We start from the raw sequence: 13,760 nt of genomic DNA on the forward strand, positions 1-13,760 counted from the left end.
TAATGGATGCTTAATCAAGACACCATTGGTTAGGCCTTCCTTTATAGGCTTAAAAACCATTATAGTGCACAATCCCTCCCCAACTGCTCTGATGGTAGTGTCTCAAATTAATGTAATGTTGAGCCACTTAATATGTGCTTGTGTTGCCACGGGATTAGACCTAGAAATTCTTGATTCCAACACTCAAATCCTTTAACAGATCTAAATAATTTTTTCTAACATTTTAGGACCAAGGCCTAATATCTAACAAGCCAACTAGCCAAGCAGGGGAGGGCGGTGACCGGACTCAGATTCTCCGATCTCTTTTTATCTTGATTTATCTTTCCACACGTGTTGCTTGGAGAAGAAATAGTAAGAGAATGTCGTGCGCCAGCGTGGCATAAATGTGGCCTGGAGAATAACGCGAGAAATCGATCATTGATGGCCATTATTATCTCTCGATATCTAGTTTTGACCCTGCGGAGAGAGAACCCGGTGGTGGGCCTGGAGTTATGGTCACTCGCCCGTGAGAATGATAACCAGTTGTCCAACCAATGGAGGAGCCGGGGAGGACCTTCTTGTCCTTGACTCTTCAGCAGAGCCTTCAAAGCTCTAATCTTAGGCTTTGAGTAGGAGGCCTCGGTCCCAACTCCGAAGAGCATTCAACAGTACTCCTCCTTGCATTATTTACTATAAATGGTGGCACTACAACCTTAAAAAGAATAATAGCTCATGTACTTGATTATAATAATTGACAAAAGAAGCAATGGAGATATATAAGCTTATTTTGAGTGGTTCATTATAGTGGAATTAGTATTTGATAGTATGGATCATGACAAATACCTTATAAAGTTCAATTAGTATAATGCAGACTTCTGACCATGCATCACTTTTGCTATTAGAAAATTGATTGAGTCAGTCATGGATTTCGTTGGGCAAAATTAAACTAATATATCATATGAGAAACTTAAGAGACACCTGCCTCTACCACTTCAGCATCCATGATTGCCGAGGCATATATAACACTGGACTATCTCAAACAAAACTCCAATACCAAGAGTCAAGTAGAAAAAGAATGAATGCGTACCTTCGCAACCAGTTTTGCTCTACCTAATTCTTTTGTATGATCTCATTTGTTGACCTCTCACGCATGTGAAATGCCAAAATGTTTGGAAAGTCTCTTCTGTCTCCGATCACACTTATTGGTCGATGAGGTTTTTACTTTCGTCAGCTCCACTAGATTCTTGTTGATGAATCAAGTGCAATAACTCTTCATGGCTTCATTACTTATTTCCTAATCCATATATTTTCGTGGATGCTCATACATCAACAATTTTTAAAGCCAGTTGTAATATCTTGGGGGCATCTTTCTCTTTACCCAATATGGCTACAATATTTCGATCCTCCTTGTGTGCAATTGAGCATACGCAAGCTCATTCCTGGTAGAATTAAAGTAACCAGTCAATGAAATACTTTGATCACGAGGGTCATATTATTTGGAAAGCATATCTTTGGGACAAACCTTTGAGAAATTGTCATTATGTTTATCATCGTATCTATTTCCAATAGTATTAGCCTATTAAGTTTATCAAATTCTCTGTAATAATACAAAATCTCATCCAAAAAGACTAGCCAAAAAATATTATTTTAATTTTTTGACTTTGTATAAATATATAAAATTTTTTCAGATAATCAGTGAGGGACTAAATATATATATATATATATATGCACGGATCTTTACATACTTCTTCTGTTTAAGTTTTAGCATCCTCGCTAGGCTAAAAATCTAAATCTATGCAAATCCGTTCATAAACACCACGATAGGCTTGTAGTCAGTTCCAATAAATCCATGCTGCAGTGTCCTCTAATCCACATAGACTATGAGGTAGGTCGACTCTAATACTATTTGTAATAATCCAGAATTTTATCCAAAAAGACTAGTTATAAGATACTATTTGAGTTTCTTGATTATATATAAATACTTAAGATTTTTTCAATAAATAATCAATATTGGACTAAATACATGCCTACATGAGTTTTTGCACCCTCCTTCCTGTATTCTTTTAGAGGCAGAAAAATGAACTTCTACTTTTTTTTTTTCTCATTTCTTTATATATATATATATATATATATATATATATATATATATATATATATATATATATATATATATCTTGCATGCAATCTAAGCATTGAATTATGTTTGGTCACTTGTATTTTTTTCATTTTTACAACATAGAAGCCAGAGTATTACTTGGAATAGATTAGTAGTCAGTTGCTATGGAAATAAAATACTTCTCAACGATTCCAAATATGGCAAGCCCATACAAACTAGCTTTGTAATATGTAATTACCATAAATAAACATAGCATATTTTTGTTTAAGAACTCGAATGAAAGTAATATTTCAAGAATGAATTATTAAAAGGTAGAAACAAAACAAAACATGCCCAAACACTTAAACATTGAACATATATTTTCCTATTCTCTGGCATAAGGCTTTCTTGCTATTTAGGGATGGGTGTGCTAGTAAACTTATTTGACAAATCAATAATGAGATGTGTAGATAGGTGCTCGAATATGTAATACATCCAGAAATTAAGAGGATGATCAGAGGAAAAATACGAGAATAGCATAGATCCAAGTATCTTGACCTTTAAGGACTTTCATATCTATCATACAATCATTTGAGGAAATTGGGTTGGGATACAATCTTAGGTTAAGTTAGGAGAAATCTATGTTAACACTATTCCTAAGGTACTAAAAGTAAAGAATAAAGTAAAACTAAGGTAAAGTAAGATTTATTAACATATATGTTGGAAGTTCTTTTCTCAACATTATCGTTTGATATTTATATGTTGCTCCTCATAATTGACAAGATAGGCGGCACTACTTATTTGGGATGCTTATCCTTACTAATTTTTTGCTACATGGCCCATTATCACCATACATGATAAGTAATAAGCTATCCTTTCTCTCACATCATGGGTAGTAAGAAGATAGATGAAACTATCTCACTCTTCCAATATTATGATTATTGGATAAATGGGTGCACCATCCTTAGATTTTACTATACTAAAGCCTTGGCTTAAGTTGATAACTCCTACTCCTTTGGATCTGCACTATAATTATTCAACCTATACTCTTGACGTTTTGGTCTGTACCTGCATTGCTACATTGTGCTTTTAGATCACAATCGATCTGGATGCGGTGCAAATGTATACCTAGCACCTGAGTTATATTATTAAGACAACTTTAAGCCATGCTAATCGAAATCAGTATCTTGCCTACGTAAATAACTTAAGCCCTAATACCACTTGCTATGTTTTTAAACTTGAAATTTAATATGATTTTGCAAATGCAACAAGCTATTTTCTTGTAAAGAGAGAAGCAAACAATTGGAAAATCTTTTTTTTTTTTAATAATTTCAAAGTAGATAACAAAATCTTACCAAACTCAAAGATGATAATCGAACCTGAACCTTTATATACATTATTTTCAATAATTTAGTCAAATTTATTTCATGCAAAAGAAAATTCGTATGGCTTTTAAGCAATCAGCTTTTCAACATGTGCTTAAAGCAAATGCAGGAATTTCCAAAAATTGTTGATTCGGTTTACTTGAAAATGATTAGTTTCCATGTCTTTGATGGGCAGTTAGTTGTGTTCTCAAAGCCATTTCCTATTGGTCTAATAATTCCAAATCCTCGGTGAGATATGTAACCACCCACCAAGCAAATTAAGGTGATTATCACATCAAGTGGCAAGGATGGTACATGCACTGAAGTCATTTGTTTATCTTCAAAATTCTCACCCATGGCCCGGACACTCAATTCCACCACCCAACAAATCCAGTCAGGATCAGATTAGTACACCCAATGAGAGTGACACCCCAAAATTTTAGGTGGAATGTCAACCAACGAAGAAGGTGGCATTATCAGCTCCTATCCAGGGTTGCGCCCAGCTGCACGGTTCCCCACAGCCACAGTCCCAAAGAATTATCTGGTTGATGTTAAGATAGATTATCACCTCAACATGGGATGGTAGCCAAAAACGTCCCTTGTATGATATATAAGATAGGCCGAAAGGTGCTTGAGAAACATATGGAAAGGAAGGTGGTGGGAAAGGGGTGGTAGAGAGAGAGAGAGAGATGCTTAGGAGGATGGTGGGGTGGGGTGGGGTGGGGAAGAGGGAGAAGAGGGTAAGAGGGTGACGTCAGCCACTGGGGGGCAGGTCCTTCATTTCATCAACCCACGCGCAATCGAAAGGGGGGTCCTCTCTTTTTTATATACCCTCTACCCTCTCCGTTCATTTCTTTCTCTTCCAACGGACGCACCCCATTCACCTCCCCGTCCCCTCTCCTTTCAAGACCCCTTCCATCTCTCTGTATCTAGAAGAAGAGGCTCTGACTGGTTGTAGCTAGTTTTTTTCCTTTTTCTTGAGGTGAGTTTCGGCTGCTACGCCGAGTACTCTACTTAACAAGGGTGTAACATCTCTTTAGTTGTTTGTTTTCTCTTTTTCATTCACAATGATGTGTCATCTACTTGTTTTTTCGTTTGTTTTTTCCCCCTTGAAGTGCCAATGCTTTGCATTTTTAATGACAAAAGCGCTTGGGTTTTGTCTTGGTTTTGGGTATTGTGATCATCGAAGGCATCTCAGAGTAGTTCTCATTCTAGTCTCATAACATTTTCCCTGTAGGGTTTCCTATGTTTCGATTGCTTCTTTTATCCGATCTTGAAAGGTTAAAAGAGTTGGATTTCCAATTCTCTTTGCCTATCTGTTCAAAGCAAACTAGTTATTGTTTTTTAGTGCCATGGGTTTCCTTTGATGATTATCTTACAATTCTCAAAAAATGATTATGTATATTATACAATTAACGATTTGGAGCATTTGGGTTGTTCCTGGTTACATTTGTTTGTCTTTTGTTGTTGTTATGAGGATTCAACAATAGCTTTGACGAGTTCATGTTTACATTTTTTGTGGCGATTCCTTATTTCTGTATTTATGGTGTTAAAATTTTAAGGATCATCAGAAGCGATAGATATCATTAATTAGAGAGCATTACAGTTGTTGTTGCAATGCTGTTCTGATTTTTCTTTTCAAGCTTAAACTTTCTTCACTTGAGCTTTCCACTAGATTTTTTTTTTTTAAAAAAAAAGTGAGGTTTGCTGATGACTTTACAGTTCTATTAGTTCTTCAATATTGCAGTTATCCTTCAAAATTTTTATTTTTGTATTGATAGACACCTTTCAAGCATTCTTGAGATCTAGTTTTCATTATAAGTATATCAAACCATCTTAGGCATTAGTATCTTATTCTTTATTGATGGAGGACACAATAAGTTGTTGTCTTCAGTTTCCTTCTTATTCTTGATCACGAAATGAGAGACTAATTTTTCATAAATATGAGTATTTTCCATTTTCTTTGACCAATTTTGAATTTCAGGTCAAAGCAACGAGCTGCATTTATGTAATATCCTATCTCTTCTTATTATTTATAGAATTAATTAATCTGCTGTTCCATCTCCCACCAAAAATTATTCTTGTTTTTTCTTGGTCTTTCTCTTATGGATTATTCTCTCTCTATCTCTCCCCCCCCTCCCCCTCTCATCCCTCCCTCTCTCCCTAATCTCTCTCCCTTGATAATTCCAATAGTCGTTTCTCTTCTAGATCCAATGAGTTGGTCTAGCTATTACCTTTCCATTGTATAGCCTCTCTCTGTTCCTTTCTCCCTCATCCCACGATCTCTCTTTATCTTTCTACTTACTTCTTGTTATAATCTCACTTCTAGATCCAATTATTTACACTATCCATCTCTTCCTCAAACAAATCAATCTAGCTATTACCTTTAACGTGGTTTAGCTTTGCTCATTCACTCTCCTCTCTCTCTCTCTCTCTCATGGTTCTTTCTTGCAATAAGTTCTCTTCTTGATCTATTTAGCTAGCCTATCCATACTCTTTAAACAAATTGCAGCACCCTTCAATATTTTATAGCTTTTATCATCTCTCTCTCTCTCTCTCTCTTCGCGCGCGCGCGCGTATACGCACAGCTAACCCATGATACAGCACCAATACCCAAGAGGATTGACACATTTAGACTTACCTCCCGCTGCTGCTGCTTGTTATTCTATATTAAATACTTGTAAAGTCGGCATTCGGAGTTAGTTATTCTACAGGGCCCAAGGTCCGCAGATGTGCCATGGAATTCGTAGACAAAGGGACAAAGAGGTCAGAAAGCCGTGCAGAGCTAAGTGTGCTCTCCTTTTTAGCTTCTCCTTGGCAGGCCTGATCCAAGAAAGAACCTCCCTCTCCTCCCGTTCATTCTTTTTGCTCCCTCACCACCTTTTTCTCTTTGAACAAGAAGCGCATGCTCCCTCCTTGCAAACGTCAGCCACTTGTCCCGTGCTTAGGGGACCTCAACATTGGAGCCCTCACTCCCGTCCTTCTGTTCTTTTTTTTTTCCCCCTTTTTTAACTTGTGTTATCCTCTCTCTCTCTCTTCTCCATTCTATGTTGCATGAGGAAAGTTTCTTAGCAATTAGAAAATTAAGTTGCATGACAGTGGGAAGCTGAGGACTGCTTTCTGATGAAAATTAAGTTTCTCAGCAATTAAAATATTAAGTTGCATGACAGTGGGAAGCTATGAGAAGATAAATAAACGATGGCGGTCACTTTCTGATGAAATTTTTCTTTGCTAGGTAGAGGATATCAGCTGATCGTAACTCCTAGCAAGAAATTTATGGGAACTGTTTTGCAAAGTCAAAGGCATGAAGAATTCATTAAAACGATTTGCTATATCCTATTGTGCTTGGAGTTATCAAAGAGCTTAACAAATTTCCATTCTACCTGTACAATTTAAGATTTTTTTTTTTTTTTTTTTTTGTCTAAAAACACATGATTTTTAACTTAAAAAGCACGAGGGTAAAAGAAATCTTCATTTTCTTTGCTATCTGCTGGAGTTCTCGTATGGATACCACGAACAGTTCATTTTATTTGTTTGGACTTTAAACTATGTATGCTACTGTTGAAATGTTGTATGATGTTAAGATTGGCAGTTCTGCAATTTTGTTTTCCTAATCAGTTCCAAAACTAAATGCAGAAATTATTTTATTATCTTGCTATTTTCATATTGGTACTTGAAAATAGATGTATTACCCTGAGGAGGCTTTTTTGAGCTTTATTTATTTATTTTAGAAGTAATGATCTTTGATTTTTACTTCACTAACCACGATCTTTATAATAATTATATGCAGTCTACCTTTTCCCTCCACCCACCCAGACTAGCAATACAAATAGACTGACAACAAAAACTTCATAGTTACTCTTTTGATTGTCTTTCTTTTAAGTGATATAGAAAATTATATTACTTGCAAATTCTTTTTGTTGGCAATGTATAGAAAATATGATTGTTAAGATATAAGATAGTTGGTATGAGATCTTCTCTACATATCTTCTCCTTATATATTTCAGATCTCCTATGGTGAATGCTGGATCTGCATGTAAATAAAAATATGCAGTGCTATTTTCTCTCTGCATCACTCTCCTTTTCTTTTATTCTCTTTTCTATATTGGAGCTATGATTCTTGCTGGACTAATGGAGCACATGTTCTTTGAAGAATCATTTCCATCATTCACCCTTCAGGGGACAACATCATGAGCAGGAACTGTATAACATGTATCTGGTTCTTGTTCAGACTTACAGTACCAAGCTGCAAAACTTGAACCACCATAACTCCTCTCTGACCTTATCAAACAGAGAGAACACATCATAACTCTTTTCTTCTCTAGGGCCTTGTGTCCAGTAAATAGGTTCTCTTCCCTTTGGGATGCTAAAAAGCCCGGTCTATGACACATGGCTTCATGTGGTTTGAAGAACTCTTTTAATAGTGACGTCTGTGTGCTTGTGCTGTTGCATTGCCTATGGAATTATGGGTGGGTGGAATTTGATGCAGGTGATGGACTCCATGGAATCCTGTGTTCCTCCTGGGTTTAGATTCCATCCTACTGACGAGGAGCTCGTCGGCTATTACCTTAAGAAGAAGGTGGCTTCTCAAAAGATAGACCTGGATGTCATCAGAGACATCGATCTCTATAGAATCGAACCATGGGATCTTCAAGGTTAGGGCAATGTACAGTATATAAATCTATCTTTTCATGTTTAGTAGTAGCTAGCTATACCTCTGAGCTTACAATTCTTCATCTTAGCCTATGAGTTACCGCTTCATTTCTTTTTTTTTTTTTCTGCAATAAAGGACTGGATTACTCTAGCCAGTTCTGATGCAGATGAAAAAATAATGATCTTTTTCTTTCTTATTATGGACTTGAAGAACGGTGTCGGATTGGGTATGAAGAGCAAAGTGAGTGGTACTTCTTCAGCCACAAGGACAAGAAGTACCCGACAGGCACAAGGACGAATAGGGCAACAATGGCTGGGTTTTGGAAGGCCACAGGCCGAGACAAGGCCGTCCATGACAAGAACAAGCTTATTGGCATGAGGAAGACACTCGTCTTCTACAAAGGAAGGGCACCAAATGGACAGAAGACTGACTGGATCATGCATGAGTACAGGCTCGAGTCTGAAGAGAATGGACCACCTCAGGCAAGCTCGAAAACAGACCTTCTTCATCCTTTACTCATTTAGCTTACAAAGTACGGTTATCTAGCAAGCATTCTGGGTAAAAACACACAATCATCTCTGCTGATACTTTTATAGACAATATTCTTAAAGGATATACATAAGGATAGCTTTTTTTGTATATCCAGCATAACTTTAGTCCATATGCATGATATACTCTAGAAAAGTGAATGATCAAATTCCCAAGAGAGGTTTAATCTAAGCAAAAGTACATGAAGAATAACTAGATGGATCGATGAAGTTTTAGCCTAAGGTCACCAAGCAGCAGAAATATTAGTTGCTTCACTGTCTTGCATTTTCTAGAAGAACTATATAGAATAACTAATGGCCATAAGGCCATTGCTTTAGACTCTGCTCACCCAGATCGGTGACCCGATTGGTAGATATGGATTTTGAGAGGTTTTATTTGTGCAGATATACACGCATAGCAACAAAGTAGCCCACTTGTGATGCATGCAACAATTTTTTTGTTTTTGAAAAATCAATCTATATTACCGATCTCTTTCTATTTGAGACCACTGCATTTAATAACTCTCTAGGTCCTATTTTATATTTAATACAACAATTTAATTAATTTTACGTCTCAAACTATCCTTTCTTAACCTCCTATGGTATGCCCTTCAGAAACTCCTTATCTCTTTAAGGGGCATGAGGTGGACGACAACAAAAGCTCACAAGAAAGAAGTCCTGCCACAAAGGAAAAATCCTAGGCGGGTAATGTGATAAACAGCAGTTGCTTAACCGACCCCCAATTGGATCATGATTTTGAGCTAAGAACTTGAGGTAGTGGTTTCCACGCTGTTTTGCTCAAAAGAACTTAGAAGAGGGGGACTCTAGTACCATTGTAGTCAAATTTTGCACCTTTCTGTTTTCATGTTAACCGTTGTAATATATGCGAAAAGCTTCCATCCCACTCACAAAAAGAACTTTTTACCTGCTTTTCACTTTAGAACAAGACTATTCTCACATGTCTCCCTTCACACCTATCAAATAACCTATTTGTCTCACTCCCCCAGAAGTATGCACTAACCAATATGCATGCGTCTCCTACTCCCATCCTTGGTTTCTCTTTGCAGGAAGAAGGCTGGGTCGTTTGCCGAGCATTCAAGAAACGAACTGCCTGCCCAACGAGGAGTGTTGTCGATGTGTGGGACTCCAACTATGGCTATGATGAGCCCAGCAGGGCGAGCTCCTCCTTTGTTGACCCTATCGAATACCTCCAAAGCCAGCCCAAGAGTCTCCTTTGCAAGCAGGAGACCGAGCTTGACCCCCTGAACCTCTTGCACTCAAACCAGTTTCTCCAACTCCCGCAGCTGGAGAGCCCCTCCCTGCCCCTAGTGAAGCCACCGAGCCTACTCTCTATACCCACGGAGAACGAATTAGATGAGGAGCGAACAAGGGGGTGCAATGCCATCGAGAAGGTGACAGACTGGAGAGCCCTCGACAAGTTCGTCGCGTCTCAGCTGAGCCAGGAGGATGGGTTCAGCGCCGAACGAGTTGGCTCAGATTTTGGTTTGGACGACGACTCGGACATGGCGTTGCTGCTGCTCCAGAGTGGAAGGGAGGAGGTGGGCAAGTTGAATGGGTTCTTGACCACCGGTGGACCGGAGTGCGACGTAGGCATCTTTGTATTTGAGAAATAATTAATGAGCCCATATGGAGAGGTGCAAGTGGGGTTGCTTTATCAAAACTTGTTCGATCTTCCTTCTTTCTTCATTCTATGTATGTTTGTGATTGGTTATTATAAGTGAGGCTTTCATGGTGTAGAGGAAGAGTTCGTTCTGTGTTTAGGTTATCAGTAAAGGATTGCCATATAAAATAACAACTATATATATATCTCTTACGATTAAAATAGAGATCATCGTGGGAAAGAAAAAATATAGATCACAATAATGGAAGTAGTGAACTGCTAAAGATTAATGTCTTAACTTCGACTGAGGCCCAACTCATTCTTGAAAATAATTTGGCTGTCTTAGAAAATTTTAGCGAGAATACCGCTAGGTTTTAAAGGCTTTCAAGCCGACAATAAAAACAAACTACAAAAGAACAAAGGCCACGGACGTCGTACAGATTCTGTTCCACAGCTATTCGCACTGAGGATTCCGCACGTGGGACAGCGTGCCGCGTGCGCTTGCCCCCGGAAGAGAGAGAGAATTTTCCATGGTTTCAGGCTGCCGTTCTCTCACATTTGTCTGCTTGCTGGTGCTACGGAGGCTAGGAACCAGGAAATTGGAGATCACCGTGATGGTTTAACTCGTGAAATTAACCCGAAACTCGTTCGGTTTCATGGTTTTTTTGTTTCTTTTCCAGAGTAGGGAAGGGAGACTCAGTGGCGCTATAGCTACCCGCGTCTAAATTTTCTGGGATGCAACGTTGGATTCAGAACCTCTGCTTGCTGAGCAGAGAGGTTTACCCCCGTTGGGGAAGGTCTCAATCAATGTTGAACGGATCTCTTCCATCGAAAAATTCCCATCTTCTTCTCCAACATATGCGGATTTTCTTTATATGTGATCAGGATCTTAACTAGTACTATTCAACTCCAATTAAATAAACAATCTGAGCTATTATACTTTGTTGGAGAGGCACAGCTACACCTATCATAATAGAATTAGGATACCCAACACACCAATCCAATGGCTATAATAAACATAAAAAAAACTACAGAAAAAATAAAACCAACTACTAAAATAAAACCAACTACTAAAATAAAACCGATACCATCAAGCTACCACCCAATTACTCTGATAAGATAATAAAGCAACATTAACTAATAAATCAAAACCCAATCGACAATCTATCTCTCCCTCCTCTTTTTGGATCAGGCCTAGCCAAATGGGTCACATTCGAGCCCTCCCAATCCCTACCATGCCTAATCTTAAGCTCAGCCGAGTTCAAACGAAGAATTTATCTTGACATCATCCTTGCACCTGACCAGAGAGATGATTAGGTTTAAATTGAAACCTGATCGAAATCCTAAATAACTTGATCTGATATTAACCAAAATAAATATTAATTATATTAATTATATCTAATATAATACACATACTAATCAACTTGATCAATCCAAATTTACCATCAATTCAGACTAGTCCAAACCTACCATCAATCCAGATGAATTCCAATCCAGCCCACTAATGTTTCGAAACCATTTTAGTGTGATGCTTTGAGGGATAAAATTATGATCAAACCGTCGTCATCTACCACATATCTCCTACCTTATGGATCACAAAGCAGAAACAAAGAGAGGAAAGAAAAAAAAAAAGGGGAGAAAGAGAGGGGGGGGGGGTTGGTGGCGTCAAAATCGGATGAGAGAAGTAGAGCCACGACGGAGGCGACGCGAACGATGGTAGGATGGAGCCGCAGTGGAGGTGGCACAGATAGCGGGAGCCGAGGTGCAAGCAGTCGGAGGCCGGGGTGCAAAGGTCAGCGCGGAGGCCCACGATGGGGACGGCACGGACATCAGGAGGAGGTGCAAAGGTCAGCGCGGAGGCCCACGATGGGGACGGCACGGACATGAGAGGAGGGGGGTGGTGGGGCGTGAGATTGGACGTGGAGGAGAAGATTTTTTTTTTTTTTTTAATGAATGGAGACACATAGCAGTCGATGATGACCCGACCTTAATTTTTTTCATGATTCCATGATCGGACCAGCTATAGAAGTTTTATCCTCCTTTGAAGCCCGCCTACGTAGCTCTGTTATCGCGCAAATTTAGTCCAAAAAGTATGTAACTTTTAACCCAAGGGTCCGCAGCAGTCCCAACCATAAACCAATCACAAATCAATGTTATCGAACACAGGAGCGATGCAATGACTTCGTTTCAACCCACAAAACCCCAAACCAAACTTTAGACCCTGTTCTCAACAATATCTATATCACCCTCTACGTGGGGGGGGGGGGGGGCGGGGGGGATTCAGAACAAGAAAATAACCACCTTCATGGTCTAAATTTCCAATCTTCTCATTACCACGAAAGACATGTACATCAAAACTATGTTTCTTTACTAAAAAAAAAAAAAGAAAAGACAACTAAAAGTAAATAACAAAACCTAAAACAAAAGGTATAGAAAGGAAGAGAAAAGAAGAAGCTTTAGGCGCGCTCGCCACGGATGCGGCGGGCGAGCTGTATGTCCTTGGGCATGATGGTGACACGTTTGGCGTGGATGGCGCATAGGTTTGTGTCCTCGAAGAGCCCAACGAGATAAACCTCGGCGGCCTCCTGGAGAGCCAAAACAGCATGGCTCTGGAACCTAAGGTCGGTCTTGAAGTCCTGCGCTATCTCTCGCACAAGCCGCTGGAACGGCAACTTTCTTATCAGCAGCTCCGTACTCTTCTGGTACTTCCGGATCTCCCGAAGCGCCACCGTCCCCGGCCGGAACCTGTGGGGCTTCTTCACTCCCCCTGTCGTCGGCGCCGACTTCCTCGCCGCCTTCACGAGGAAATCAACAAAAGAGTACGAAATAGATTAGACCTTTCAAGGAAATTTTGTGATCTAATAGGCGAAACCTCGGAAAACATCAATACCTTGGTGGCGAGTTGCTTCCTCGGAGCCTTTCCGCCGGTGGATTTGCGGGCAGTTTGCTTGGTACGAGCCATGGATGAAGGCGCGGGCTAGGGCTACGGTCTTTGGAACCTTCTTTCGCTTGCCGCCTCTGAGTATGGTACGCGAGAGGAGAGAGTGCCGCAAAGGGCGCGACCGTGAGGGTTTATATACAGAGGGAACGTGGGATCGGCGGTTTCGGGAGCGGGCTGCCCGTTGATAAGGAAAGGGTATGGGATAATCGAACGGCTATGGTTTGTTTGGGGAAGCTGCCGATCCGCGTGCTTTCTTTTTACCGGTTGAAGCTTAGTGACCAGGTTCGATGACAAAGAGTATTTGTTTGGGACTGTGCAAGTCGAGTCGGGATCGAAGCGGAGTGTCGGAAACCACCTGAACTCGTACCAAATCAAGGATTTCGCGTGTTGATTTATGGAAGTATTTACATTGGGACAAATATCAAAGAGGCCTAGACAATAATAATAACAAAGCAAATGCCAGTACACGAAAATATTGATTTGCAATTCATGAAAAATCTTGGTTTAGCAATAATTTTAAAGAAAATAATAATTAAATAGATTTTAATCAAGTTATCTACATAAATATTTTTTTTTAAA

General features: G+C 39.4%; 2 protein-coding genes across 3 annotated transcripts; one reads left to right on the forward strand and one right to left on the reverse strand.

The window, feature by feature from the left end:
• Positions 1-4,259: 4,259 nt before the first annotated feature.
• On the forward strand, positions 4,260-10,412 carry LOC105043346 (NAC domain-containing protein 37). Of its 2 annotated transcripts, XM_073255115.1 has the most exons (4): positions 4,260-4,420; positions 7,928-8,093; positions 8,303-8,574; positions 9,687-10,409. In XM_073255115.1, exons 2-4 carry the CDS (start codon positions 7,931-7,933, stop codon positions 10,251-10,253), a joined length of 1,002 nt encoding a protein of 333 aa, XP_073111216.1. In that variant the 5' UTR covers positions 4,260-4,420; positions 7,928-7,930; the 3' UTR covers positions 10,254-10,409. The 2 variants fall into 2 exon arrangements, with proteins under 2 accessions (XP_073111216.1, XP_029120183.2); XM_029264350.2 differs by lacking the exon at positions 4,260-4,420 and having other exon boundaries at positions 7,483-8,093; positions 9,687-10,412.
• A 2,143-nt stretch (positions 10,413-12,555) lies between these two features.
• On the reverse strand, positions 12,556-13,277 carry LOC105043345 (histone H3.3). Its single transcript, XM_010920856.3, has 2 exons — positions 13,131-13,277; positions 12,556-13,035 (listed from the first exon to the last, which is right to left on the reverse strand). Exons 1-2 carry the CDS (start codon positions 13,200-13,202, stop codon positions 12,697-12,699), a joined length of 411 nt encoding a protein of 136 aa, XP_010919158.1. The 5' UTR covers positions 13,203-13,277; the 3' UTR covers positions 12,556-12,696.
• Positions 13,278-13,760: the final 483 nt, after the last annotated feature.

The sequence above is a fragment of the Elaeis guineensis genome, chromosome 4, assembly GCF_000442705.2.
Source record: "Elaeis guineensis isolate ETL-2024a chromosome 4, EG11, whole genome shotgun sequence".
In the NCBI taxonomy this organism is placed as follows: Eukaryota; Viridiplantae; Streptophyta; class Magnoliopsida; order Arecales; family Arecaceae; genus Elaeis; species Elaeis guineensis.

Excerpts from the sequence above, each read along its gene's own strand:
- LOC105043346 (XM_029264350.2), top strand. The coding sequence starts at position 7,904 with ATGGGTGGGTGGAATTTGATGCAGGTGATGGACTCCATGGAATCCTGT. Across the intron at positions 8,094-8,302 it reads CGAACCATGGGATCTTCAAG|AACGGTGTCGGATTGGGTAT; the intron begins GTTAGGGCAATG and ends ATGGACTTGAAG. Across the intron at positions 8,575-9,686 it reads AAGAGAATGGACCACCTCAG|GAAGAAGGCTGGGTCGTTTG; the intron begins GCAAGCTCGAAA and ends TTCTCTTTGCAG.
- LOC105043345 (XM_010920856.3), bottom strand. The coding sequence starts at position 13,202 with ATGGCTCGTACCAAGCAAACTGCCCGCAAATCCACCGGCGGAAAGGCT. Across the intron at positions 13,036-13,130 it reads GGAAGCAACTCGCCACCAAG|GCGGCGAGGAAGTCGGCGCC; the intron begins GTATTGATGTTT and ends TTCCTCGTGAAG.